Source organism: Notechis scutatus, chromosome Z, assembly GCF_049901735.1.
Source record: "Notechis scutatus isolate UNSWTSFEM ecotype Mainland chromosome Z, rNotScu1.2, whole genome shotgun sequence".
NCBI classification, from domain to species: domain Eukaryota; kingdom Metazoa; phylum Chordata; class Lepidosauria; order Squamata; family Elapidae; genus Notechis; species Notechis scutatus.
This window is the reverse complement of record NC_142025.1, coordinates 78,074,556-78,100,877: the sequence shown is the minus strand read 5'-3', so window position 1 is coordinate 78,100,877 and position 26,322 is coordinate 78,074,556. Positions and strand designations below refer to the sequence as shown.

Below are 26,322 nucleotides of genomic sequence, written 5' to 3'. Positions count from 1 at the left end.
TCTAGGGATAAGAATTTAACTAGAAAAACATTTCCTTTGATCTGAATAAATCTTCTCTAAAACTTCAAATGGACCAAAGTCATAAAAGCTCAAGGGTAGGATCTACTACATAATTGAACTTCATGCTTCAGTTCTCTTTCATCTATTCATCCCATCCCTTGCCCCTTAACAGGAAGAATGAATTTAGCTGAAAACGTCCACTTCTAAATGCATTTCTGGAAGTGTGTTTCCTTGTACCATATAGCTGGATATTCGGAATAGTTTAAAGTCTCTGCTGACATATTGCATACTATTCTCTCAACTCAGCATTCAGATATTATTTTTGATTAAGGAAATAAAGCAAGTGGGACAGTGTCTGTAATTAGTGGAAGAAAAGATGTGCTCAATCCAATTAAAAGTTCTTGAAAAGCTTATTAGTGAAGCTTGAGGTCTTTTTCATGTTTCTACTAAATAAAGTTAGGACAAAGACTGCAAGGGAGAAGCTTTTCCCCCCCCAATTGCAAGGTCCTATGCAACAAAATATGCCTTCCTTTGGGACACACCTATAACATTATTTTACTTTTTTGGATCCATCCTGGACATTTATTCTTCTATCTTGGGCAAGGGTCTTCTGCCTTGGGCAGAGGAGATTAGGAGATCTTCAAAATCCCTTGCAGGCCTATGATTGTATAAGTTTTCTCCCAGGAATATCAGACTTATAATTTGTTGCTGTTTTATAAACAAGCAAGCAGCATTAAGGGAATTATCTAGCCTGTGGTCAAATCATCAAAAGCCTTCTAAATTATCGTTGCGTAAGCAAAACTAGGATTGCAGCAACCTTCTCGTAGCACTTCATAACAAAAATGAACTATCAAAACGACAGCTTTGTATTATAAAAGTTCTGTCCTACAATCTATACCTCCAATTTTATAATCTCTTTGTAAAAAAGAGACAAATGATGGATATCAGAGGGGAACTGTTTTGTGAATTGTTCACTGTGTGCCTGAAATAAGGTTCCTAATCATATCTATTCAGTGCCACTGAGTTCCAGGTAAACCACACTACAGTGGCATCATCCATCTCCTAATCTTGCATGACAAGAGTTGTCCAGTTTAGTTAGCGCTTTAGCTTTGTATTTAGGAGGAATATCTTTCTTGGTTAACATTCCACACTGGAACATTCTGAACATTTTTTATATACCACAAGTTTCCTGCTGCTTTCTCTATGTGGAGGGTCACAGTTTTAAGAAGTATGCTACAATCAAGGATTGGGCTTTCCTGTCTGCTAAATTTGAGCTAACTATATGTATTGACGCCCTCTTTACTCCAGAGATCTAGAAGAGTACAATATTTTTGTCTAGTTCTGCTTTTGGGCAGAGGGATGGGTTCCAGGAGGCAGGGAGGATTTTTAAAAATAACAGTAATATCCTTTGAGTGGCACAGAGAACACTGATGACTGCACAGATGACAATTAGAGGACTGCAGACTAAAGGATATGAAGAAGGGTTGCAGGAATTGGTTATGTCTAGTCTAATGAAAAGAAGGATTAGGGGTGGTATAAAAAGAGTCTTCCAATATTTCAGGGGCAGCCACAAAGAAGAGGGGGTTAGCATATTCTGCAAAGCGCCCTGACGACAGAACAAGAAGCAGTGGATAGAAACTAATCTAGGAGAAAATTAAACTACAAGTAGGGAAAAATTTCCTGACAGAACAACTAATCAGTTGAAGGGCTTCCCTCAAAAGTTGTGGGTGCTCCATAACTAGTAGTTGTTAAGAAGAGATTGGACAACCATTTTCTGAAATAGTATAGAGTCTCCTGTTGGAGTAAGGGGTTGGACTAGAAGACTCCAAGATCTTTTCCAACTCTGTTATTCTGTTAAGACAGCAGGGTTTAATAGAGAGCTTTACATGAACAGAACAGTGCTTAGAACTTTCTGTGGTTTGAATAATAATGACTCTTCGTTTAAGGCAAATCATTGTAGAGTCAAATTTAACAAATTGTATATATTTGTATTTTTGACATTAAAGTATTTTATATTGGCATATAAGATGCCTGCATCAGGCAGTGGTTTTAGTGGAATGAAGAAAGCCGTAAAACCTGTAAAAGTGGTTGGGATGAGTATGAGGCTATGGAGAAGTTTGAGTATATGTTATTCAGATATTCCAGTAAAACAAAGGAGCAAATATTTATATCTTTTTTAAAATAAACTTTTCAGAATTCATCAAAACTCCTTTTTGTTTGTGTAAGAAAGCTACCTGGAAGTAGCCATAACTGTTTTGATTTTTACATTTGAGGCTGAATGAAGACTATCAAGGCAATGTTTGGAAATTAAACTTATGGATATGATCAAAGCTATCATGAGTATAAAGCGTAGATAAATAGTTCAGTTGAAAAGTAATATTTGTTCTGAGTGACAGTTTGTGATGTAAACTCAGTGCTGGTGCAATATTGATGTAAAAAATTGCACTATACATCTTTTGATGTGCCCTTTAATTTATTTTTATCTTTTATCCACAAGCTCAACATTCTGATTTGCTTAATATCAACCCATCAACTTAGAGAAGGGATTCAACTGAGAAAGACCTTACCCCTGGCCAGACAGGAAACTTCATTCACAAATAAGGGTTATGAGCAATGTGTTGTCATATAATTGCTGAGTATCATCAGCATATACAGCTGAATATCATCAGCATATTGGTAATACCTCAGTCCATGGTGAAGGATGATCTCATCCCAGCAGCTTCATATAAATGTTGAACAGGAGCAGAGAGAGTACAGAGCCCTGCAGAACCCCGTAAAGCAGTGAGCGAGGGCTGGATCTCTCCCCTCCTATCAACACTGACTGAGAGAAGCTGCAGAGGAAGGAAGTGAACCAAGCCAGCACAAGGCCTCCCACTCCCATCCCCTGAAGCCACCCCAGGAGAATCCCATGGTCAAATTACTTACCTCTGCAAGTAAACTTTTTCATCTAAACTTGACTATTGCTGAACATATTAGAAACCTGCTACAGACTGCATCAAAGTGCTTGTTGTTGTGAAATAAATATTGAACAATACAACACATATTTTTGTCCAATAAAGATTTTGCTCTTAAGTTGATTATAGTTTTAACCTCATTAAGCTCTCTGCTGCATATAGTACTAATCAAGTTTTCAAGATGGCTGTGCATATGGATACTGCGGCTGGCCGTTCGTTCTTTCAGTGTATGGTGTGTGTGATTCTGTGTGTGTTTTGGATTCTTTCCTTGATTGAATCCTGTGGGGCAAGGGGCATCTACAGTCGGCAAGCCTTGTTACAAATTGGACTGAAGTGTGAAAAGGCTATTATGGACGATTTTATACATTCTCATAACATACCAAAGGAGGCAGCTAGGACCCTGGGGGAGCCACGGATCACTATTCCTGCAGGAAGGAGGAAGAGGTGGAGAAAGAGGAACAGGAAGAGGAAGAAAGGATGCCATGCTGGGGTTTTCTTTAGGCTGAGTAAGTTTCCATACAAGCCTTCAATTCCAAGTATATTTTTTTACCAGTGCAAGAACTCTGACTAACAAAATGGATGAATTAAGGGTACAGATTGCAAAGACTAAATTCATCAAGAACTGCTATGTTTTGCTAATCACAGAAACTTGGCTTCATTCACTCATTCCAGATGCAGCTGTTGAGCTAGAAGGCTACATAGCTCACCGGCAGGACAGGAGTAGAGATTCTGGCAAGAACAAAGGGGGAGGTTTAAGCCTTTATGTGAACAAAAGCTGGTGTATCAATACAAAGACTAGACAGCCTCTGCTCCCTGACTTTTAAATGTAGACCCATATATCTTCCACAGGAATTCAGCATGGTTTTGATTACTGCAGTCTATATCCCACCTGATGCCAACACTACCATAGCTTTGGGATTCTTGTATAATATTGTTTGTAATCAGCAGAATAAGTATCCTGATGTTGTGCATATCATAGTGCGGGACTTTAATCAAGCTGATTTAAACGCAGTGCTCCCTAAATTCTATCAGCATGTTAAATGTGCAAACAAATAGGAGCAAACATATTGGACAAAGTATATACCAACATCAAACATGGCTATAATGTCATACAATTATCACATTTGGGACAATCAGACTATTTCTCACTGCTTTTAGCACCAGCATACATCCCCCTTACGAGACGTGCTCTGCCTGTAATAAAGACAGTGAAATCTTGGCCAGAAGATGCTTCCCAACAACTTCAGGATTGTTTTGAGAACACAAATTGGGACAAGTTTTACCCTGACCTAGAGGAGCACACTGCAACTACTCTGTTCTATGTCAAACACTGTGCAGATACTATCACTGTGGATAAACCTATTAGGATCTATCCCAATCAGAAACCCTGGATGACCAAGGAAGTCCAGCGCCTCTTGAATGACAAGACCGAGGCCTTTAAGTCCGATGATGGGGCAAGATACAGTGTTGCTAGAGCTAATCTGAAGAAAGATATTCAGAAGGCCAAGACTGATTATAAGAGGAAGATTAAGGATAATTTTTATAGCAATAACATGAGGCAGGTATGGCAAGGTATTCAACAAATTACTAACCATCAACCAACCAACCAATGTCATCCCTGCTGAGGGGGATGCTTCATTGGCAGAGGAACTAAGTCATTTCTTTGCTCACTTTTAAGTGGAGACATCAGAGACAGCTAAATGCAACCACCAGCCAATTGTAGCCCCCACCTCATTGTGAATGAACAGGAGGTGAGGAGCATTCTGAGGACCCTAGAAAGGCTGCTGGTCCTAGCGGTATCTCTGGCCAAGTGCTTAAAGACTGTGCTGATCAGTTGGCTGGAGTCTTTACCAGGATCTTCAATCAGTCTTTATTCCAGTCCACTATTCTATCTTGTTTGAAGGCTTCCACCATTGTGCCACTGCCAAAGAAGTTCCCTATCAATAACCTCAACGATTACAGACCAGTGGCACTCACTCCTATCATCATGAAATGCTTTGAGAAATTGGTCTGCCGGCACATCATTTCTAGTCTGCTGCACACATTTGATAAACACCAGTTTGCATACAGGAGAAATAGATCTACAGAGGACGCTATAGCCATCACTCTTCACACTGCTCTGACTCATCTAGAACAGTGGGAGGGCTATGTGAGGATGCTTTTTGTGGATTTTAGTTCTGCGTTTAACACAATTCTTCCACACAGACTAGTGTCTAAACTTCTGGACTTTGGGCTTTCTAATTCAATATGCCTTTGGATTATGGATTTCCTGTCTGGCCACTCACAGAGAGTCAGATTAGGTAATCATACCTCTTCAGCCCTTATTCTTAACACTGGTACACCACAGGGTTGCATATTGAGTCCCTTACTCTATACTCTTTATGTGCATGACTGCACACCCACTCTTGCTAGTAATACTATTACTAAATTTGCAGATGATACAACAATGGTGGGACTCATCTTCGGGAAGAGGATGAGTCTGCCTACCGAGATGAGGTGGACTGGTTGCTTTTGTGGTGTGGAGACAATAACTTGGTCCTCAACACCATTAAGACCAAGGAGCTTATAGTGGAGTATAGAAGGAACAGATCAGACATCCAGCCCTTGCTTATCAGTGGAAACCAAGTGGAGCAAGTGGCCAGTTTTAAGTTTCTGGGTGTTAACATAAAAGAGGACTTGACCTGGGGTGCTCACATTGCAGCCCTGGTCAAAAGGGCCCAGCAGAGATTATACTACCTGAGACTTCTTAGAAAATAACAACTGAATGAAAAACTGCTGGTGACTTTCTACTGCTGCACCATAGAGAGTATCTTAACTTACTGCACCTCTGTATGGTTTGCCTATTGCACAGTGGCAGATAGGAAAGCACTCCAGGGGGTTAACATCATTGCCCAGAAGATCATTGGTTGCCCTCTCCCTTCTTTGGAAGAGCTTTATAGCTCCTGCTGCCTTAAGAAAGTTCAAAACATTCTCAAAGATCCATCTCATCCTGGGCACCCCTTTTTTGAACTATTACCATCTGGCCGACGGTACAGAATAATAAAAACAAGGACAAATAGGCTGAAAACAGCTTCTATCCCAGGGCAGTAGCTCTTTTGAATTCTGCTGTATAGTGCAGTGTTGGTGCTGTGTCGGGGGTTTTCAATTCAATGTGTGGAGTGTGAAGGATGTGTGTTTGTGTTTATTTTCATGGTCATGATATGCACTGAAGATGATGTTTGATTTCGTTGTATGAGGTGCAATGACAGTAAACTAAACTAAAGTAATCACTATAGAACCAGAAAAGGCAATAAAAGGGTAGATGAAAATAGTTAATAGTTTTGGAGAATTCTCTGAATATAAAATCAATCTTGAAAAAACAAAAATAATTCAATATATTTGACACAAGGAGAAATTAATCTTTGGGAGGAGTAATTTGCAGCCCAGATAACTCACTTTTTGAAATACTTTGATTTTCAGCTGACAGGCAACAGTCAAAAATATATTTAATAAATGTAAAATATTGTAAGGGCTCAAAAGGGACCTTCAAAGGGAAGGAATCTAGGACCAATTGTAGTTATCCAATGAATGTGTTGTCCAAACTATTCCACATGTGCCAATCAGAATTTCAGAGAGAACTTTACAGAAATGAAAAGAAACTATAACTGTATATTTATATAACCAGAATGGGAAAAGACCCGTAGTTAAATTAGAATATTTTAAACAAATTAAAAGAGCACTTCTATTGCCCTTCCCAACTTTACATTGCATCACAAAACAAGTTGCTTGTCTTGCATATGACTGAATAATTGAATGGCAATTCTGTAAAGAGCCAGCTCATAGATATTTAAGATGTTGAAATGTAAAAGTGGATAAAAATTTAAAAGTACATATTATTAGCCAAAGTTTGATAAACAAAGAGAATAATAAACTCAACAATTTCATCTCTAGCTTTTCCACAAATACTTTACATGTTGGAGGTTATTATAATTAGAAAAATATAGTTGCATATCCAGACATGGTTAATTCAGATTCTATCAATAGATCAATAGATCAATAACTACACAATGAAGGTTTTGTAGTATTTTGAGAAAATCTAGCTGGTCGTGGAAATATAGATTCTGCTTTGTCTTAATTCTGCTTGTTTCAATTCATTCATTAATGTGTTAATTTGTTTTAATATGGTTTTCTTTGTGGTTGATGCTAAATAAAGTCATCTTAAATATTTTGAATTCCATATTGCAAATAAAGGAAAATCAGGAATTAGATTGTTTAGAGGATAACCTACAATATTGCAGTAATAATAAACCATTAACCTCAATTTGAAGATTCTTTTGAGATGCAATTTTAACATATATAAATTTAATTAACATGCATCTGGAAATATAACATATATGGGGATTTCCGGTTTGTCGGCTTTGCGAGCGGTAGGGATTCGCGAAGCTGCGCGATCCCTGCCGCGCTAGCCGCTTTTGGGGCTCCGATCCAAAGGGTGCGGAGCAAGGCTGCCCTGCAGGGGCAGCTGAAGGTAGGGGGGATCCGGAAAAGGGTTTGGGGGTGCTGCAGACCCCCTCCCTGGCCGGCAGAACCCCCTTTTACCAAGACGGTGCAGCGGCGGTCCGTAATGGCCGCCACAAAGAAGCCGGCAGCTGGGCAAGTATGCGCAGGAGGAAGAGGAGAAAGTTTTTAAAAGTGAAAGTCTTCTTGGTCGATCCAGGACTCTAAGATATATTTAATTTAATTCCTGAAAATGATGGCTTTTTGCATGATTCTTTCCACAAGAGAAAATAAGCGGCAATTCTGAGGTGCTGAAAGGAAAGTTTACTCTCCCTCCCGACGGAATTAATAAATGGATATTGAGAAACCTGTTTTTTTTTTCAGGTAAAACTAGCTTTTTGGGATAAGTCGGAAGGGAGAGGACAAAAAATATATTTATCTGGTTGGATTTTGTTGGAGGAGATGCCTTAAGGATTTGAAAACAGAAATAAAATCTTAATAAGGCTTCAAAACACAGATTTGAATTTTCTTTTTTCCTTTGTCTGATACTACCCTGGAAGAGAAAGGGGAGTTTTGGCTTGGCTTGGATTGATTGAGGATTGTGGATTTTGGGATTGTCTTATTTTTCTTTTGGAATATTTTGGTTGGTGTGAGAAGAAAGAGGGAAAAAAGAAAAGAAAAGATCTATAATGGCTTTTTCCTTTGAGGAACTGAGGGATGAATATGAGCAAACAAAAGCAGCCTGTAAAGATGGTATGGAAAAAGCTTTTCTATTTTTAGAAATGGCGTTGGTTAACTATGAACAGACAATACAGATGGAAGTAGAAGAACAAGAAGAAGAAGATGAAGACGCCATCTTTAATGAATCCCAAGATTCATCTAAGAAAGAAGGAAGGAAGAAAGCGAGGAAAATGAAGGACTTAAGATCTAAAAAAACATTTAAGAAAGAGAAAAATATGATGCAAAATAAATACAATGATAGTAAACAAGAGAAAAAGGAATACAACAGAGAAGGGATGCCAGCAAGACAGAGGTTAGAAGAAGGGGGGTAGGAAGATTTGGTGGGGGGGAAGAAAAGAAAGGGGAAAGGCGGAGAAAAGCCACAAAGTTTTAAAATTAGATGGGAAAAGAGGAATCTTTTTTAGGGATAATGGGTAAAGCATAAATTTTCTTAAAAAAGATTTTGCAAGGTACATAAGATGGTATTGTAACATTTGTATTAAAAATAGAAAATTAGAATGGCTTAAGAGTTAATAAGAAATTAAAATGTTGAAATGTTTAATAATGATTGATTTTTAAAATGTAATAAAATATTGAAGGGAAAGGCAATGAGAATGCTATAAGATTTATTATTTAGATTTATTATTTAACTACGTATTTAGGAGGATACTATGTATTTAAACATTTTTGATTTTTTTACTCTGTTTTTATTGTTACTAAAAGTAAAAATTAGTAGATAGAATGTACCAAGCAGAATCAAATTGGGTATTAGGTGTTATTTTAAATGTTAATCTAATTACTTTAGGGAGAGGATAGAAAGGCATCATACTCTGATTAGTGATTTCAGGAGAAATTCTTTTTTTTTTTTCTTATAAGAAATGAGATAGAGGGATAATAAAGGATGGGCAAAAGATACAAATATAATGATTTAAATTAAGATGGATTGAATAAGATAGAATTATGAAGAATGAAATGTGTGGAGAAGTTTATATAGAAGATACAGAATGGTAAACAAAATAGGTAATGATCTGTAAGATGAGCATGAATATAATTAAAGCCCATATAAAGAGAGGTACCTGGGGCCAAGTTACTTTACTAAAAGATTTTTTATATGTATGTTTGTGTTTGTTTATGTCTTTGAGAGTATTGGTGAAACCTTGTAGAAACATAGAAAGAAAGTGCGATAATCAAGTCAGAAAGAAATAGATGAAATAATATAGAAATGTATTGTATAAGATAAGGTTTTATCTGACTTGTTAAATTTATAATGGAAAAAGGTTCAAATATGTAATGGTTGATGATGATTTGTTTGTTTTTGAAATTAATAAAACTTGCTTAAAAAAAAAAAGAAATATAACATATATGATAGATATCATTGAGCAAGTTTCATGAGTAGAAGGTTAATAAGAAGCTTTTTTCTTGTAAATTTATTTTTATTCAAAAAGTTTAAATATAAACTCCAAAATAGGAAAAGAAATTTTACAAAAACAGAACAAAACTAGACAAAAACATGGTTAAAATGTGGATTAAAAAGACAAACAACAAAAATACATATACTGTCCCCTTCATTTCTACTAATAGCTGTGTATGTTCCTCCATAAGCCAATTGCGAACTCTTGCTGATCAAATTTAAAGAAAGAGCTCCCAAAATATTTCCAGCATGTAAATTGTCTCACCAGAGCCAAAAATACTTTAGACTAATGCTACACAACAATAAAAGATGCTTATCGGTCTTTACCATGAGCAGCTGTGGGGCACTCTGACCACTGCCTGATTCACCTTGTACCTGCCAACAGACTAAGACTTAAAACCATGAAACCAAGAATTAAATCAGTGAGGACTTAGTCTGATGAGGCAAAGCTGAAGCTCCAGGCTTGCCTTGATTGCACAGATTGGAATGTTTTTGAAGATATCTCTGCAGACCTAGATGAGCTTACAGATACTGTAACATCATATGTCAGCTTCTGTGAAGACTTATATGTACCAACTAGGAACCTGCAAATATATAGTAACAGTAAACCTTGGTTCACAGCCAAACTTAAGCAGCTATGTTGTTCCAAAAAGGAAGCCTACAGAAAAGGTGACAGAATGCTATACAATCAGTCCAGAAATATATTAACAAGAGAGATCAGAGCAGCAAAAAGAAGCTACTCTGAAAAGTTAAGGAATCAGTTCTCAACAAATGAACCAGCAAACATGTGGGAAATTCTTAAAAACATCACTGGCTACAGCAAACTTCCTTCCCAGGCAGAAGGAAATCAACAACTAGCAAATGACCTGAATGTGTTTTACTGCAGGTTTGAAAGGAAAGTACAGCCATCTATCTCCACAATCACCATCTCAAACACACCAACAACAGTCAAGCCTCCTACAACTGGCCCCAACCCATTGGATTCACAACCTCTGGTGATCACAGAAAAAGAAGTGCAAGATCTATTTCACAGACAAAAGCCAGGAAAAGCATCAGGGCCAGACAACATAACTCTTTCTTGCTTAAAAGTCTGTTCTGACCAATTGGCCCCCATCTTCACCTGAATCTTCAGTAGATCACTAGAGATGTGCTATGTTCCTTCCTGCTTCAAATGCTCTACTATCATCCCAGTGCCAAAGAAGCCCTCCAAGAAAATGAATGACTACAGACCAGTTGCTCTAACATCTGTAGTTATGAAAATATTTGAAAGGCTTGTGCTGTCCCACCTAAAGATCATCACAGATCCACTATTAGATCCCATGCAGTTTGCATACCGAGCAAATAGATCAACAGATGCTGCTGTTAATATGGCTCTGCATTATATCCTACAACACCTTGAATCCCCAAATACCTACGCAAGGGTCCTCTTTGTAGACTTCAGTTCAGCATTCAATACCATCATTTCAGACATTTTTCTAACTAAACTAAACCAGATAAACCTGAACACACTTGTAAATGGATTATAAGCTTCCTAACAGACAGGAAGCAACAGGCGAAGCTAGGCAGAATCACATCTGATACCTATACAATTAGCGTAAGGGCCCCCCAAGGCTGTGTACTTTCTCCACTTCTCCCAGTATACCAATGACTGCATCTCAAATAATCCATCTGTTAAAATACTGAAGTTTGCTGATGACACAACTGTGATTGGTCTCATTCGAGACGACGAATCCGTATACAGACAGGAGGTTATACAACTTGCCTCGTGGTGTAACCGGAACACACTCAAACCATAGAAATGGTGGTAGACTTTAGAAGAAATCCTCCCTTGCTACCACCTCTTACAGTACTAAACAATACAGTATCAACAGTAGAGACCTTCACATTTCTAGGTTTTACTATATTACATGACCTAAAATGGACACCTAATATCAAAAATGTCATCAAAAAAGCACAACAAAGAATGTTCTTTCTGCGCCAACTCAGAAAGCTCAAACTGCCCAAGGAGCCGCTGATACAGTTCTACAGAGGAAGTATTTTTTTAAAAAAACAATTTTATTGGTTTTTAAAGACAAACAAAATAAACAAAACATAAAAACATCCAGCTTTCTTTCATAAATATACAAACAGTGTGTCGGTTGGTTTACCAATTTTTTGTGCATCCATTTCATAGTCTCAATTATAGTTACATTACATAATAACTCATATTATCAATCAGAAATTAAATACCCTAGTATCACTATTAAGCAATCATTTGAGTATAATTTTATTCATACATACTTTGCGAGATAACTATAATTTACTTAGTTTATTTTATAACAAATCATATAATCATACCAAATCCATCCTAAAAACATTTTATAGATATATATATATATAAAAAAAGAAATATATCTTTATATATTCATTATTTTCTAGAATTCTAGATATTCCATTATTGTATTTTATTATCTAACCATTGGTAGAGAAGGTCCCAAATTTTATAAAATTGTTTATCCTCTTGTTCTCTAATTTCAAATGTCAATCTACTCATTTCAGCACATTCCAATATTTTCTTAATGATTTCTTCCTGCGATGGTTATTTTCTCATTTTTCCAGTTTTTAGCAAATACAATCCTAGCCGCTGTTAATACATTTACAATCAGGTATTTCAAATCTTTACTATATGTATCAGGTAAAATTCCCAATAAAAAGATCTCTGGTTTCAAGTCTATGTGTTTCTTTGTCATTTTTCCAACCACATGCGAATTTTAGTCCAATATTTTCTAGCGTCCTCACAAGTCCACCACATATGGTAATATGAGCCAGGTATCTGATGACATTTCCAGCATTTTTCAGATTTATTCTTGAACATTCTTGCTATTCTTGTCGGGGGAAAGTGCCACCTGTAAAACATCTTATACAAATTTTCTTTATATGCTGTTGACATTGTCATTTTGTAATTTTGAGACCACAATTTTTGCCATTTCTCTAAATCAATCCCATATCCAAAATTCTTCCCCCAAGCAATCATAGTTTCTTTAACTTGTTCTTCCTCTAATTTAATTTCCAATAAATAACCATATAATTTTTTAATCACCTTTTCATCAGTACCTGTCAAAATCTTATCTAAGTCAGTCAATTTATGATAGAATCCTTCTGTTTTAAAATCTTCATCATACCTTGAATGTATTTGCGCATATGAAAACCAATTCATCTTTATACCTTGTTCCTCTAAATTTTGCATCGATTTAAGTTCTACAGAGGAAGTATTGAATCTATCATCTGCACCTCTATAACTGTCTGGTTTGGTTCTGCAACCCAGCAAGACAGCCACAGACTTCAGAGGATAATTAGGACTGCAGAAAAAACAATTACTACCAACCTGCCTTCAACCGAGGACCTGTATATTGCACGAGTCAAAAAAATGGCTGTGAAAATATTTACAGACCTCTCACATCCCAGACATAAACTGTTTCGACTCCTTCCCTCAAAACGACTCTATAGAGCACTGCACACCAAAACAACTAGACACAAGAACAGTTTCCCCCCCAAAGCCATCACTAGTTGAACAGTGTTGAAGGAAATAATTCCCTCAACACTGTTCAACTATTACAAAGTCTGCACTACTATTACTGTTAATCTTCTCATCACTCCTTATCACCCATCCCATTTGTGGCTATATGACTGTAACTTTGTCACTTGTATCCTTATGATTTATATTGACTGTTTCCTAGTATGATTTGATTGCTTGTTGTACCCTATGACTATAATTAAATGTTGTACCTTATGATTCTTGACTCTTGACAAATTTATCTTTTCTTTTATGTATGCTGAGAGTATTTGCATCAAGACAAATTCCTTGTGTGTCCAATAACACTTGGCCAATGAAGAATTCTATTCAATTGAATACATTATCAACAATGATAACTTTCTCCCCTTGTGAATCAGGCCCAATATTTATAAACTTATGAGGTTTTGTTTATAAGGTTTATGAAAAATTATAAATATCTATTTGAAACCAGTTTGACTTGCTACACACACACACACACACACACACACACACACACACACACACACACACACACACAAGAAAGTTCAGTCCACCACTCATCAATTTCATTATCTTTGAATTTCTTGTATTCATGCCCTTTTTGACCCAGCGGGAAACCATTTGATTTGCAGTCCATCAGCCTGCAATCAAGTCCAACTGTTATCTACTGCCTTTGAGTAAGTTCTGGGATTGATTCATAATCGTTGCCGACCAAATAAAATGTTTTATTAAAATTTTCAAATAAGGCTTGTAAATTCGAGGGCATTTCTTTTTAAAGATTTCCCAGAATGCTTTATTTCTTTTTATAGACATTTTAAAGACAAATATTTCTTTCTTTCAAGGACAATAGAATGTTTTAGAGCGAAAATGTCTAGAGCGAAAAGTTAAGATAAAATTTCCTAGGATGAAAAGTAATTATAAGAAAAGGAATTTTCCCATCAACAGTTTTAAAAAAGAATAAGACCTGAACTTTTGAAAAATGAACAAAAACAAAGTCCTTATAGTAGAATCAAGTACAGGTAGTCCTCAGATTATGACCACAACTGAGCCCGGAATTTCTGATGTTAAGTAAGGCATTTGTTAAGTGAGTTTTGCCCCATTTTACGACCTTTCTTGCCACAGTTTTTAAGTGAATCACCACAGTTGATAAATTAGTATCATGGTTGTTAAGTTAATCTGGCTTCTCCATTGATTTTGCTTGTCAAAAGGTTGCAAAAGGTGATCACATGACCTTGAAAGGAATGACAATGGTCATAAGTATGAACCAGTTGCCAAGCATCTGAATTTAGATCACATGATCATGGGGATGCTACAAAGGTCATAAGTGTGAAAAACGATCATAAGTCAATCCAGCAAGGGATTTTTAGGATACACTTGCCTTAAAGCAGTTGGTTCAAATGTAGATCAGAAATTAAGAAAAGCTTTATAAAGAATTGAATTAAAATCTAGTTGTGCTTAAAAAAACGAACAGCTGAAGGGAAGAGATAATTAACAAGCATCTGGAAATCTAACATATATCATTGAGCAAGTTTCATGAACAAAAGATTAATAAATTACTTTTTAAAAAGAGTTTCTATCTCTATGTGTCTGAGAGGGAGGGTAATGATTGTTCTATCCAGAACATATTTGGAAGTTTACTATAAATTCTTTTGGATAATCCAAATTTTAAATTTCTAGGTTCTATCATATCACAAGACCTAAAATGGACATCTAATATCAAAAATGTCACCAAAAAAGCACAACAAAGGATGTTCTCTCTGCACCAACTCAGAAAGCTTAAACTGCCCAAGGAGCTGCTGATAAAGTTCTACAGAGGAATTATTGAGTCTGTCATCTGCACTTCTATAACTGTTTGATAACAGAAATTAAACAGGGCAGCTATAGACTCCAACAGTTAGTTAAGACTGCAATAAAAACAATTACTACCAACCTGCCTTCCATTGAGGACCTGTATACCGCACGAGTCAAAAAGAGGGCTCTGAAAATATTTACAGATCCCTCACATCCTGGACATAAACTGTTTCAACTACCCTCAAAATGACGCTATAGAGCACTGCACACCAGAACATTAGACACAAGGACAGTTTTTCCCCGAATGCCATCACTCTACTAAACAAATAATTCCCTCAACACTGTCCAACTATGTACAAAGTACCTTATGATTCTTGATGAATGTATCTTTTCTTTTATGTACACTGAGAGCATTTGCACCAAGACAATTTCCTTGTGTATCCAATAACATTTGGCCAATAAAGAATTCTATTCTATTCTATCTACATTTGGGGAAATCCCTACTCATACCTCCCAAAGTTTGATATTTTATATTCATTTCAAGAAGTGGGCTTCATTAAAATATTTTTATTACATCTGGAACATAAATTGAAGCAATTGATTTCCCTTATTCAGTCTGAAATCTCTGAAATCTTAGGAAATGTTTTCCAAAGTCCAAAATAAATTTCTGACATTTTTCAATTGACAAATTATTCATGTAGTTGCCACGCTGAGTGATAAACAGTTTTTAATTTATTCTTGTAAATTAAGATATTTAGTATGCAGATGTTGTGATAATATGAATACCATTTCCAATTTTTATTAAATTAGCCCAATGTTCTGGATTAACACAAAATTCTGAATTACTAGCTTTAAAAATAAATAGGTAATAAATACCTCTAGGATGATTTTCTCATAGTCTTGTTTTTTTTATTGCAGGTACTGAGAAACAGTAGATGTAATTTTGAAGAGCACTGTCGGTAAAATGGCTTTAGCTGGCTGCCCAGATTCCTTTTTGCATCATCCTTATCGGATAGTAAGTTATAGCTTAATTAAATTCTGTATATTTCAATTGAATGTTCTCTTAGCAGACTGCTTTGTTTAGGGCAGTGTTTCTCAGTAAGGGCTAGTTTAAAATGTTTCAGCTTCAACTCCCAGAATATATACAAGAAGAAATTAAAATTAGCAATAATAAAATATAATAATAATATAAAATTTAAAATTGCAGTGTGAAATTCAAATACTGTACACATAAATATATATGTACATGTGCGCGCACACACATATGCATACATACACGTACAAAGGTTGTCTTTGATTTACAACCACAACTTAATCAAAATTTATGTTGTTAAGCGAGGCATTTTATTAAGTGAATTTTGCCCCATTTCGCGACCAAATACATGACAGTTGCCAAGCATCCAAATTTTGATCATAGTGATCATGGGGATATTGCAACAATGTTAATGTGAAAAATGGTCATGTTAATTTTTCCAGTGCTGTTGTAGTTGAATGGACACTGAACAAATGTAAGTCAAGGGAGGACTACCTATAGATGGCTTTCCGTACTAAGGTTCAATTACTCTTCCTCTCTTGCCTGATGCATTCCATCATAACAAACCTGGTAACCTTGTATGTTATTTCGGGGTTGCTATCACAAAGTAGGAATTTCGTCTGTCGTTTATTGTATCTTGTTTCCTAATGAAGTGTAAGATAGAGCTTTTCATTTTCTGTATAAAAATGGTAATACCAAAGAATATGTTTTATATTTTCTACCTGTCCTGAGTTGTAAGGACATGCTCATAGTGAGTATAGTTTATTTTTGTATCTTCCAGCTAGATGTGCTAAAGGGAGAGCATTGTATTGGGTTTAGGTAAAAGTCATTCTCTGATTTGGGAAGTTAAGTTGTATACACAGCTGGTGTATCTTCCGCTATCTGCTGAAGAAACCTGAGTTGTATCACCAACATCCAAGTGTCAGTCTGTGTCAAATAGACATTACTTAAATGTGACTCTTTTTGCTCATAATCCAAAAATAATAGGTGGGGGAAAATCCTAGTGAGAGAGCTTGTCGTAAAGTGCTTGTTTATATACACCCTGAAATATGTATTATAATATCAGTGGAGCTAAACATATACGGAAGTGTCAGCTTCAACCAGTAGTGTAACATAGCCTGCCATATTCTAGTGTCTACTCTCACACTTCCAGTTCCATGCATAGTGAAGCATTAGAAACACAGTCCTTGGTTTATATTTGTGATGAGGTTTAGAAGTAATTCTTTAAATATTTTTATTATCTTCATTTTTGTTTCTTTTTTCCTTCTTTCTCTTACATTTTCTATTCTGTCTTGCTTTATTCTTTTCCTTTCTGAGATTATTTTTCAGTCTTTTATTGTTTTATCATGAAAATGATAAATACATCACAAAAAACAAATAAAAGAATAAATGATAAACTGTTAGAGGAGAACAGCATTTTTGAGTTAATCTGTCAAACTGCTTTGCTTTATTGCAAAATTTGAAAGAGATGAATATTATAGACCAAAATGAACAAATAGTCAAAAACATCCTTGAATCTGCTACATGTATAGTATAGCCAGAAAAACACTTGGTACAGTCAAAAATCTTTTATGATAGTACTGATTTAATTAAAAAAGCAAAACAATGGACAATGAAAAATACCGGAAATTTTACTGATAAATTTGAGTAATGTTGAACTTTGCAAGACCATAAGAAAACATATCCAAGAAGAAATGTGTCAGTTTAATGTGAAGCTTGTGTAAAAAGCAATTGAAGAAAACAAAGGGATTGATAGAGCAAAATGCAAGCTTATAAATACAAAAAAGGTTTCTTCATTATTAAGATGGCTCTGTTTGTAGAACAAAACAGAAAATGTTAGAAATAATTGGAAAATTTTATTCAGAGCTATACAAAGATCAAGATCACTCAAAAGTAACAACACCGGGACTTCCAGTTTGAAGGGCTTCGGCGACAGACAGAAATCCGCGATCGTGCGCGGTTTCTGCCTGGGCTCGCCACTGGAGCGCCCCAAGCCGGCTGGTTTCAGGGCTAAGCTACCCCGTAGAGGTGGCGAAGACGGGGGAGACCGCCAACAGGGTCGAGGAGAGCCGCATCTCTCCTCCTCAGCTGGCCAAACTCCCTTTCCCGAAAGCGATTGCAGCGGTGATCAGAAATGGCCACCTCAAAGAAGAACTCAACCGGAAAAGAACATGCAGGAGGAAGATAAGAAGTGAAAGTTTTGGCTGACTGGGTTAAGTTGAAAAAGCAATAACTAAGGTACCCTGGAACTTAAATTTTACAAAAGATAACATTGCTCCCAGAGAAGAGTCGGAAGCAGCGAAAGAAAGTGAAAAGGGAAAGGTTTGGCTTTTTCTTCTTCTCTCTCCTTCCTTACACTGACTGCTAAGAGACCTAAATAAGAAATCGGAAAAATCCGCTTTGGCATCAATAGGCAATTAAGCTGAAAACACAATTAAATGCCAAAGGGACAATAAAGATTTCTGGACATTAAAACCTTTTTCTTCTATAAGCAGGAGGGGAGAGAAAAAGAATAAGGGCAGGATCTGGAAGAGGGAGGAGACTGCCTGGACTTCAAAAGAATCTAAAGTAAAATTTCAATAAGACTTCTAAAAGATACATTTTAACTGAAACTTTGCAACTAAATACTAACCCCAGGAAGAGAAAGTGAAAAAAAAAGAAAGTGTAAAAAGAAACAGCTTGTGTGTATTTGGATTGCTTGGTGACTTTTGGATTTTTGGTTATTATAGTTGAATGACTAAAACTAATTGGGTGGTTTAAATTTTTTACAATGGCATCACTTTTGGATGAATTGAAAATGGAACTTAAAAAATACAAAGAAGATGCACAAGAAGGGAAGGGCTCTTTTGGTTTCGTTTTCCAATTCTTAGAAATGGAGATCTGGAACTATGAGAAACAACAAGAAAAGACTGCAAAACAAGAAGACTGGGACAAAGAAGAAGCCATCTTTAATAAACAAGTAACTCTATGTGAGGAAGAAAAAGGAAAGGGGGGGAAGAGAATGGAGAACTTAAGACTTAAAAAAACAACCAAAGAAAAGAAAAATAATTTGAAAAATAAATATAATGTTGGAAAGCAACAGAAAAGGGGAATGCAGAAGAGGGAAATAGAGGTAGAGAGACAAAGGGGTAAAAAGGGGAGAGAGAAGAAGAGAGGGAAGAAGGTAAGGAAAAGAAGTTACAAAGGTCCGGAGCAAGATATAAAGAAACAGGACCTATTTAGAGATAATGGGTGAAAATTACGTAAAGGTACATAAGATTGTATTGTTATATTTGTAATAGAAATAACTTTAGAAAATTGGAAACAACATGATTAAAAAGAGGGATAAAATAGTTAGTGTAATTTAGTGAAATGTTTGTGAATAAAATAAATGAAATAAAATAAATGAGAAAATTGAATTAGGAAGGAACGTGAACATTTTAATCAGTCAATGTTTTATAAAATATAAGTGAAGAGTGGGGGGGAATTAACTATGGAAAGTTCATAATTGTTCCCATAGAAGTATGAGATCTATTTGTAAAGTAACGTGCAAAATGTTAAGATTTTAATGAATATTAATATTAATGATAGAATTGAATTGGAATGGATTGTTGTTTTAATTATATTATACATTTATATTTTTTTCTTTTTTCAAGAATACAGTGTGTAGTTTAAGAGTGTACCAAGCAGAATCCGAATGGAAGTTATGTATTATATTGAGTGTTATAATTTTAGGGGAAAGATATAAAGGCGTCATACTCCAATCAGTAACTACAGGAGAAATTTTGTTTAATGAGAAAAGATAATAGACAATTGAAACAGGACAGACAAAAAATATAAATATAATGATTTGAATTGAGATGGAATAAATAAAATAAAATTAAGAAAATTAAAAGAGGGGAGAAGCTATGTAGAAAATGTAAAATAGTAATAAGATATGGAATAGAATATAAATATGAGCATGAACCTGAATTTGCGTCTGCACGAAGAAATGTAACCCGGGATTATGCTGCTTTCAAAAAAGATGTTTTACTTGTATTTCTTTTCTTTTTGTGCAAACTCAAATAAAACTTATAAAAAAAAAAGTAACAACACCGACAAAAGAGGAAATGCCAGAGATCCTAGTGGAGGAAGTATCAAGTGCCATAAAATAAATGAAAAATGGAAATGACTGTGTTATGGTTGAAATGCTGAACGCTGGTAGTCACAGTTTATACAAGATAGTAGCAAAACTATACTCGAGATGCCTCAGAGAAGAAAAAATACCCAATGCATGGAAAAATCCTGAAGTGATTCTTATATACAAGAAAAGGACACAAGATGATTTAAAGGACTATTGCCCAGTAAGCCTTCTTTCAGTCATCTACAAGGTTTCACCAAGTAATAGCAAGAAAAATATGGAGAACATTAAATGATGCACAGCCAGAGGAGCATGCAGGGTTTAGAAGTAGCTACAGCACAATGGATCACACCCAAGTTGTTCAGCAAGTCATTGAAAGGCACAATGAGTACATCATGCCTCTGTGCATGCCTTTCATTGTCTGCAAAAAGAAATTGTGACTCAGTATTCCAGCAAGCAATAATTAATGCATTGCTCAACCAAGGCTTAAAAAAAACTTACTACAATCAATATATGAAAAAAACAGTGGTGACAATTTGCCTTAATAACAAAGAGCTTCAAAGCAAGGGAATCATTTGGATTAAAATAAACTAGAAAAAGAGATGAGTTAAATTTAATAAAGAAAGAAAATTATGTTTTTGAGAAAAACTAGACATAGCAGACCGCTATCTGTAGGCCACTATATATTGGCCAATAGATCTCAGTCGAAGATAATACAATAAAGGAAATTGAATGGCATGTTAAATGTGGCTGGCAGGCATTCAGCAAACTAAGTGTAATTTTCAAGAACAATCTCCCCCATGCCTAAAGAGAAAGGTCTTCAATCAGTGTGTGCTACCTGCTCTAACATATGCCGGTGAAACATGGACCTTAACCTCACAATTGATACAAAAGTTATGAGTGGTGCAAAGAGCCATGGAAAGATACATGCTTGGCATTACAGGACAAAATAGAAAGATCCACACATGGATTAGAGAACAAACAAAAATATACAATATCATCAAAAGAGTAAAAGAATTAAAATGGAAATAGGCTGGTCACATGGGAAGAAGAACTGATGGCAGGGGAACCAAAGATGTCATAGAATGGATCCCATTTAATAAAAAGTGTCCATGAAAGAGATCTAAAACAAGGTGGATCGACATTGATGACATCAGCAAGTATTGTGAACCCAACTGGCAAAAGAAAGATCTGGACCATGTTGGTTGAAGCATGCAGAAGGGATGTCATCCTGTAGTGGTTAAACAATGGCTAAAATAATGATGATGATTGTTGTTTTTAACATTTTTCAATAAAAATTATTAAGAAAAGAAAGTGTGACAATTCCTTAATATATAAGGATATATATGTGTGTGTGTACACACACACACACACACACACATATATATATATACATATCTCATTTGAATGTGTTCCACTCTGATATGATATTATCATATATATTGTATATAGTTGTGGAATAAGTGTTTGGATGAAGCAAAGATTTAATATTGATTTTAAATCATAGGGAAATATGTGTTAATCTACATATTAGAAATATTAATCTATATATTAGAACACATATAGAAGTTGCAGTACACTAGTGCTAGGTCTGAATGTTAATTCTTTCTCTTCATCAGGCTAAAACACACTTTTAGCAAAAGTCATGTATGTGGCACCTGTAAAAAAGATGGAATTGGATTTAGATGGCACTTAAGTTGTGACCGAATTCCCCCTCCCCCAAATTCCCTCCTTTTTGTAGAAAAACTAGGCCAGTAATATTTTATTTTTTGCTTCCTTAATGCATTTTCAGATTCCCTGTGGGAAATCATCCTAGAAATAATTTAATATCTTTTAAAAGGGGAGCATTATTTTAAGCTTGATAACAATACCCATGTAGTAAAATACAAAATTAAAAAAACCAAGTTTTTCATTTATTGTTGAATTGATTTGTGGAGGTGATCAAGACAAAGCAACTGATCCTCTGGGGTAATCTGGGATCCTCTGGATATCTGCAATAGCAGTCACTACTGGCACGATTGCAAAATTAACTCTTATGTTCATACAATACACATTAAACAAGGTTTTGGTTGTCCACTTTTTTGAAGCCAGCAATTGCCACTGTGGTCGTCCCTACTTTGGACAGTGATATGGTCAAATTGTTTTAGATTTCATGAAGCTCAATTTCATTTTGTGCTATATTTCAGGATCAAGAAAATGAAAAGATATTGCTAAAGAATATTTGCTTGTAAAATGTTTCTATATTTTTGTCACTTATGCTTCTCTATCCATTGCTCATTCCACATTCTGTAACTGTGGTATCAATTGAATACAACATAAGAGCTCTTAAATTAACTATAGATGTGTATATTGTGTATGCCATATTCTTTCCTTCAGGTGAAGGAATGCATTATCTCCTTTGTCCTGGAGCAAATCAGCAATGTCTATGCCTAGAAACATGGAATCATGCAGCTTGAAGGGACCTTGGGGTCTTCTAGTCCAGTCTCCAAGGCAGGACTTCTTATCCCATCCCAGACAAATGGTTATCCAATCTTTTCTTGAAAAACAACGATAAAGCATCCACAAGTGTGGGAGATAAGCTGTTCCATTGGTTAATTGTTCTCACTGTCAAGAAATTTCTCCTTAGTTCCTGGAAATCTCTCTGACTACCTCCCACCCATTGTTTGGAGAATAAATCAACCTCCCTGCCCTGTGATAGCTCTTCAAGTATTGGAAGAAGACTATCATGTCACCCCTAAATATAAGCTAAACATATCTTGTTTCCTTAGCCATGCATTATGTGATTTATCTCCAGTCCCCTTATCATCTTTGATGCTCTTCTCTGGATTCTTTCTAGGACTTCAGCATCTTTGTATTGTGGGGATGGATGCAGTATTCCAAGTATGGGCTTACTAGTGCAGTAGAGCAGTACTGTCACTTTTTGTGTTTTTGATGCTATCCCTCTCGATCAGGGGCGTCAAACTCAGTTTCTTTGAAGGCCACATCAGGGTTGTATTTGACCTTGGGTGCAGTGGTGTGTGCGTGGCCAGGGTGGTGTGGCCAGCATGAAGTCTGTTGTGTCCGGGGACGCCTGTGGTGGTCCGACTGCTCTGACAGTGAAAATGGGTTCCTGAACTCCATTTTTGGCTGTGACCCCCCCCCCCTGCAACTCTCTGTCAGTGGGGGGGCATGCACACCCTTCGCGAGCTCTTTTTCGGCTGGGATGGCCTTCTGTAACCCTCTGCCAGGGAAAACAGACCTCAGGAGGGCCACTTGTGGCCCTTCCAAGTTCTGTTTTCACTGGCAGAGGCACTGCGGGCTGGTCCTTCACTATTTCCAGGGTGGCCCCTAGGGCCAGATCTAAGAATCCTGTGGGAGCCTGGACCAGCCTCCAGGCCTCGAGTTTGACACCTCTGCTCTAGATTGCATTGGCTTCTTTTTGGCAGTTGCAGTAGACTGTTGGTTCATGCTTAAGCTGTGGTCCACTAGGACACCCAGATTCCTCTCACAGGTAACAATATCTGTTGAGCCAGATATTGTCTGTCCTTTACATGTGTATTTAGTTTTTCTTACCTAAGGGCCTTACTTTTCTCACTTTTGAATTGCATTTTGTTGGAGAGGGCCTAAATCAGCCTATCTAATTTAATATCTGCTGGTTGGATTCTAACTCTTAAATGATTGCCTAGTCCCTTTCATGTGTTGGTTCTTTGCATTCTTATAAGAAAGGATAAGATATAAGTGATAAACTGAAATGACTTGGAGTCTGGTTGTCTAGAATTGTATTTGAACTCGGTGTTTCTTTAGAGATACTCACAATCCCATAGTTCTCACTTTGCTATGTGTACTTTCATTGTAACTACTCTTGTAATAAACTTATGGGATAGATTATTCTGAGATAGAGAATGGCCCTGCGGATGTGCCTCTTTGAACTGATTGTTCATGGGCATTGTTCATGGCAGATTTCTGTATATCTTATATGATACCGTGTTTCTCATATAATAAGGCCGGGTCTTATTTTTTTTTGAGCCCCGAAAAAATGGCTAGGCCGTCTTTTTGGGGGTGACTTAATTCCCCTCCCCCTTGCATCTTCGGGTGGGCAGTGACGGCTTGGATGTTGACCTCAGCGTTGGTGGGGCACTTTGTATCGGGGTCAACGCAGGCAACACCATATCCGGGTGTGCAAGCCCCCCACCATTCCCCCCATTTCGCATGTTTTAATATAGGCCTTAATTTGGGGGGAGGGGCTTAATTTCATTTCATGCCTATAAAACATGCTGGGACTTCCTATTGGGGGAGGCCGTATTGTTGGAGAAACGGGGTATTATACCACAATCTTTGCATTATCCTAGTTCTCACACATTTTGGAAACTAGCAAAGTTGCCATTTCCAGTACTTGACTTAATTATCCTATTTCTATTATTTTGGTAATCAAAGGCTTCTTTCATTAGTTCTGATTTGTGCATATCTTTCTGCAGTTAAATTCTGTTTTTAATCTTCAGCATATCATGTAGATGTCAAAAGGTTGGTCCAATTTCTGCTTATTTTTTTGGGTTCACTGCCTAAATTTAAGGCCTATCCCATATCTGTATGAAATTTTTATTTTTTCATATTGAAGAATTATATCGTTCCCCAGAAAGCTTTAATTTCTTTGTCATTCTGTTTTACATTTAGTGTTAGAATTTTTTTTAACTTAGTTGGAACTTAGTTGGAATTTTAAATGTTGATGTTGAAAGAAGTAATAATATTTTAATGTCTCTAACATTCAAGTGCATCCCTTGGAAACTATCCCTAATCTTGTGATGCTAAAAGAGCCTTATACTACCAATGTTTCCAGGAAACTATTCTAAACTTCTGTTTTTCTCTGTTGTTTTTTTTTAAAAAAACACAACAGTGAGAATTGGCAGTGCTTACCTTATGTTCCTGGAAGTTCAGATTGTAGTTCCAAAATTTCTCAGAAAAATAGGATGACTAACTGCGTGCATTTCTATTCTTATGCAATAAGGAGTCACGGCAGTAATCAAGCACAGTCACTTGAACACTTTATTCTCTAGTGATATAGTCACTGATTTTTATTCCAATAGAACAATTAATCATGAAGAAACTGATAGAAACCTATATTAATAGTCCACTTGAATTGATCAAAATCGATTTTCTGCTGTCATTCTAATTATATAAATAACAAAATAAATGCACTAGATTCTCTCTTTTCTTAATGTTATAAAGAATACATATACTTGTGAACAATTAAAATATCTTGTGTAGATGGGAAATGCTTACAAAAACTAAACATGTGATATTAAAAAATTACTGCTTTTAAGACAAAAAAACCCAACCCTTTGCAAATGTTTACATCCCCATTCTATAACATATGTTGCAGAAATTGTACACTTTATGTACATACACTGTAATGACCATTTGGCAAGCTTCAATATTTATCAGGCGAACCCATTACCTACATTGTATCACTCTGCAACTACACAATCGGTAGTCCTTGAGATACAACAGACCTTTCAATGACTGTTCAAAGTTATATCCCCCCATCACTCAAAGCTACATATGAAACAGTTTCAAAGTTATGATGCTGCAGTGCCCCCATGGTCATTTGCCCTGACAACCAACCACAGAGAGTCTGCAACACACCCACCCACATTCCACCCACCTTCTTTCCCTGTCAGGTCCCCAGAGGCACTGGGCTTACTTTGCCATCCTAACAGCTTCTACACACTCTTCTCCACCCCCACCCCATCACGATTTGCTCACTTATCCTTTGAAGTATCCAGATAGTAATGCTCACTGATCAGCAATTAAGCTAACTAACATAAAACAAGGTGCTTTATCACCAATGGCTGATAGCTTTGGAAAGCTGAACAGTTCAATTGAGGCTCCCATTTACAGACTTTCAGAGAAGGTCTTAATTCTCTTTAACTTTCTTTTCCATGAGCAATGTCTGCTAAGTTGGTTTAGTATCAGCACTTATTCATACACTGTATGTAATATAGTGGTGTTGTGTTTTCTATTTGTTGAAAGCCACCAGAATTAATTTCATTTTTGTCATCAGAACATGTAGCTTTTAAATAATATTTTAATGGACAATTTCATTGTGCAATTATATAGAAAACAGGGCATCACAGGGTTCATCTTTATGAAGTATTGCTTTTGAATTTGTTTATAAATGGTCTGGTGTCAGTAATGAGGAAAGTTTGCTGCTGATATCATTGCATTTTATTATCCCAATGACAATAAACTGGCACTGGAAGGAGCTCCAGAACAATCTCCTTAAACTGTGTGAACAGGTCTTAGTAATCTCAGTGATGCACCTTCAAGCAA

The 26,322-nt window shown here is 36.3% G+C and overlaps 1 protein-coding gene across 3 annotated transcripts in view; it reads left to right on the top strand.

Annotated features, from left to right (window-relative positions):
• GRB10 (growth factor receptor bound protein 10) overlaps positions 1-26,322 on the top strand; it is a 118,285-nt gene that overhangs the window by 29,051 nt on the left and 62,912 nt on the right. For 2 of the 3 annotated variants that reach the window (XM_026678349.2, XM_087946463.1), the window contains exon 2: positions 15,803-15,899. In XM_026678349.2, the coding sequence (XP_026534134.1) occupies positions 15,849-15,899 (51 nt within the window). In that variant the 5' untranslated portion in view covers positions 15,803-15,848. Of the gene's footprint in view, positions 1-13,703; positions 13,771-15,802; positions 15,900-26,322 lie in introns of all 3 variants that reach the window. The other variant, XM_087946464.1, reaches the window with a different exon arrangement.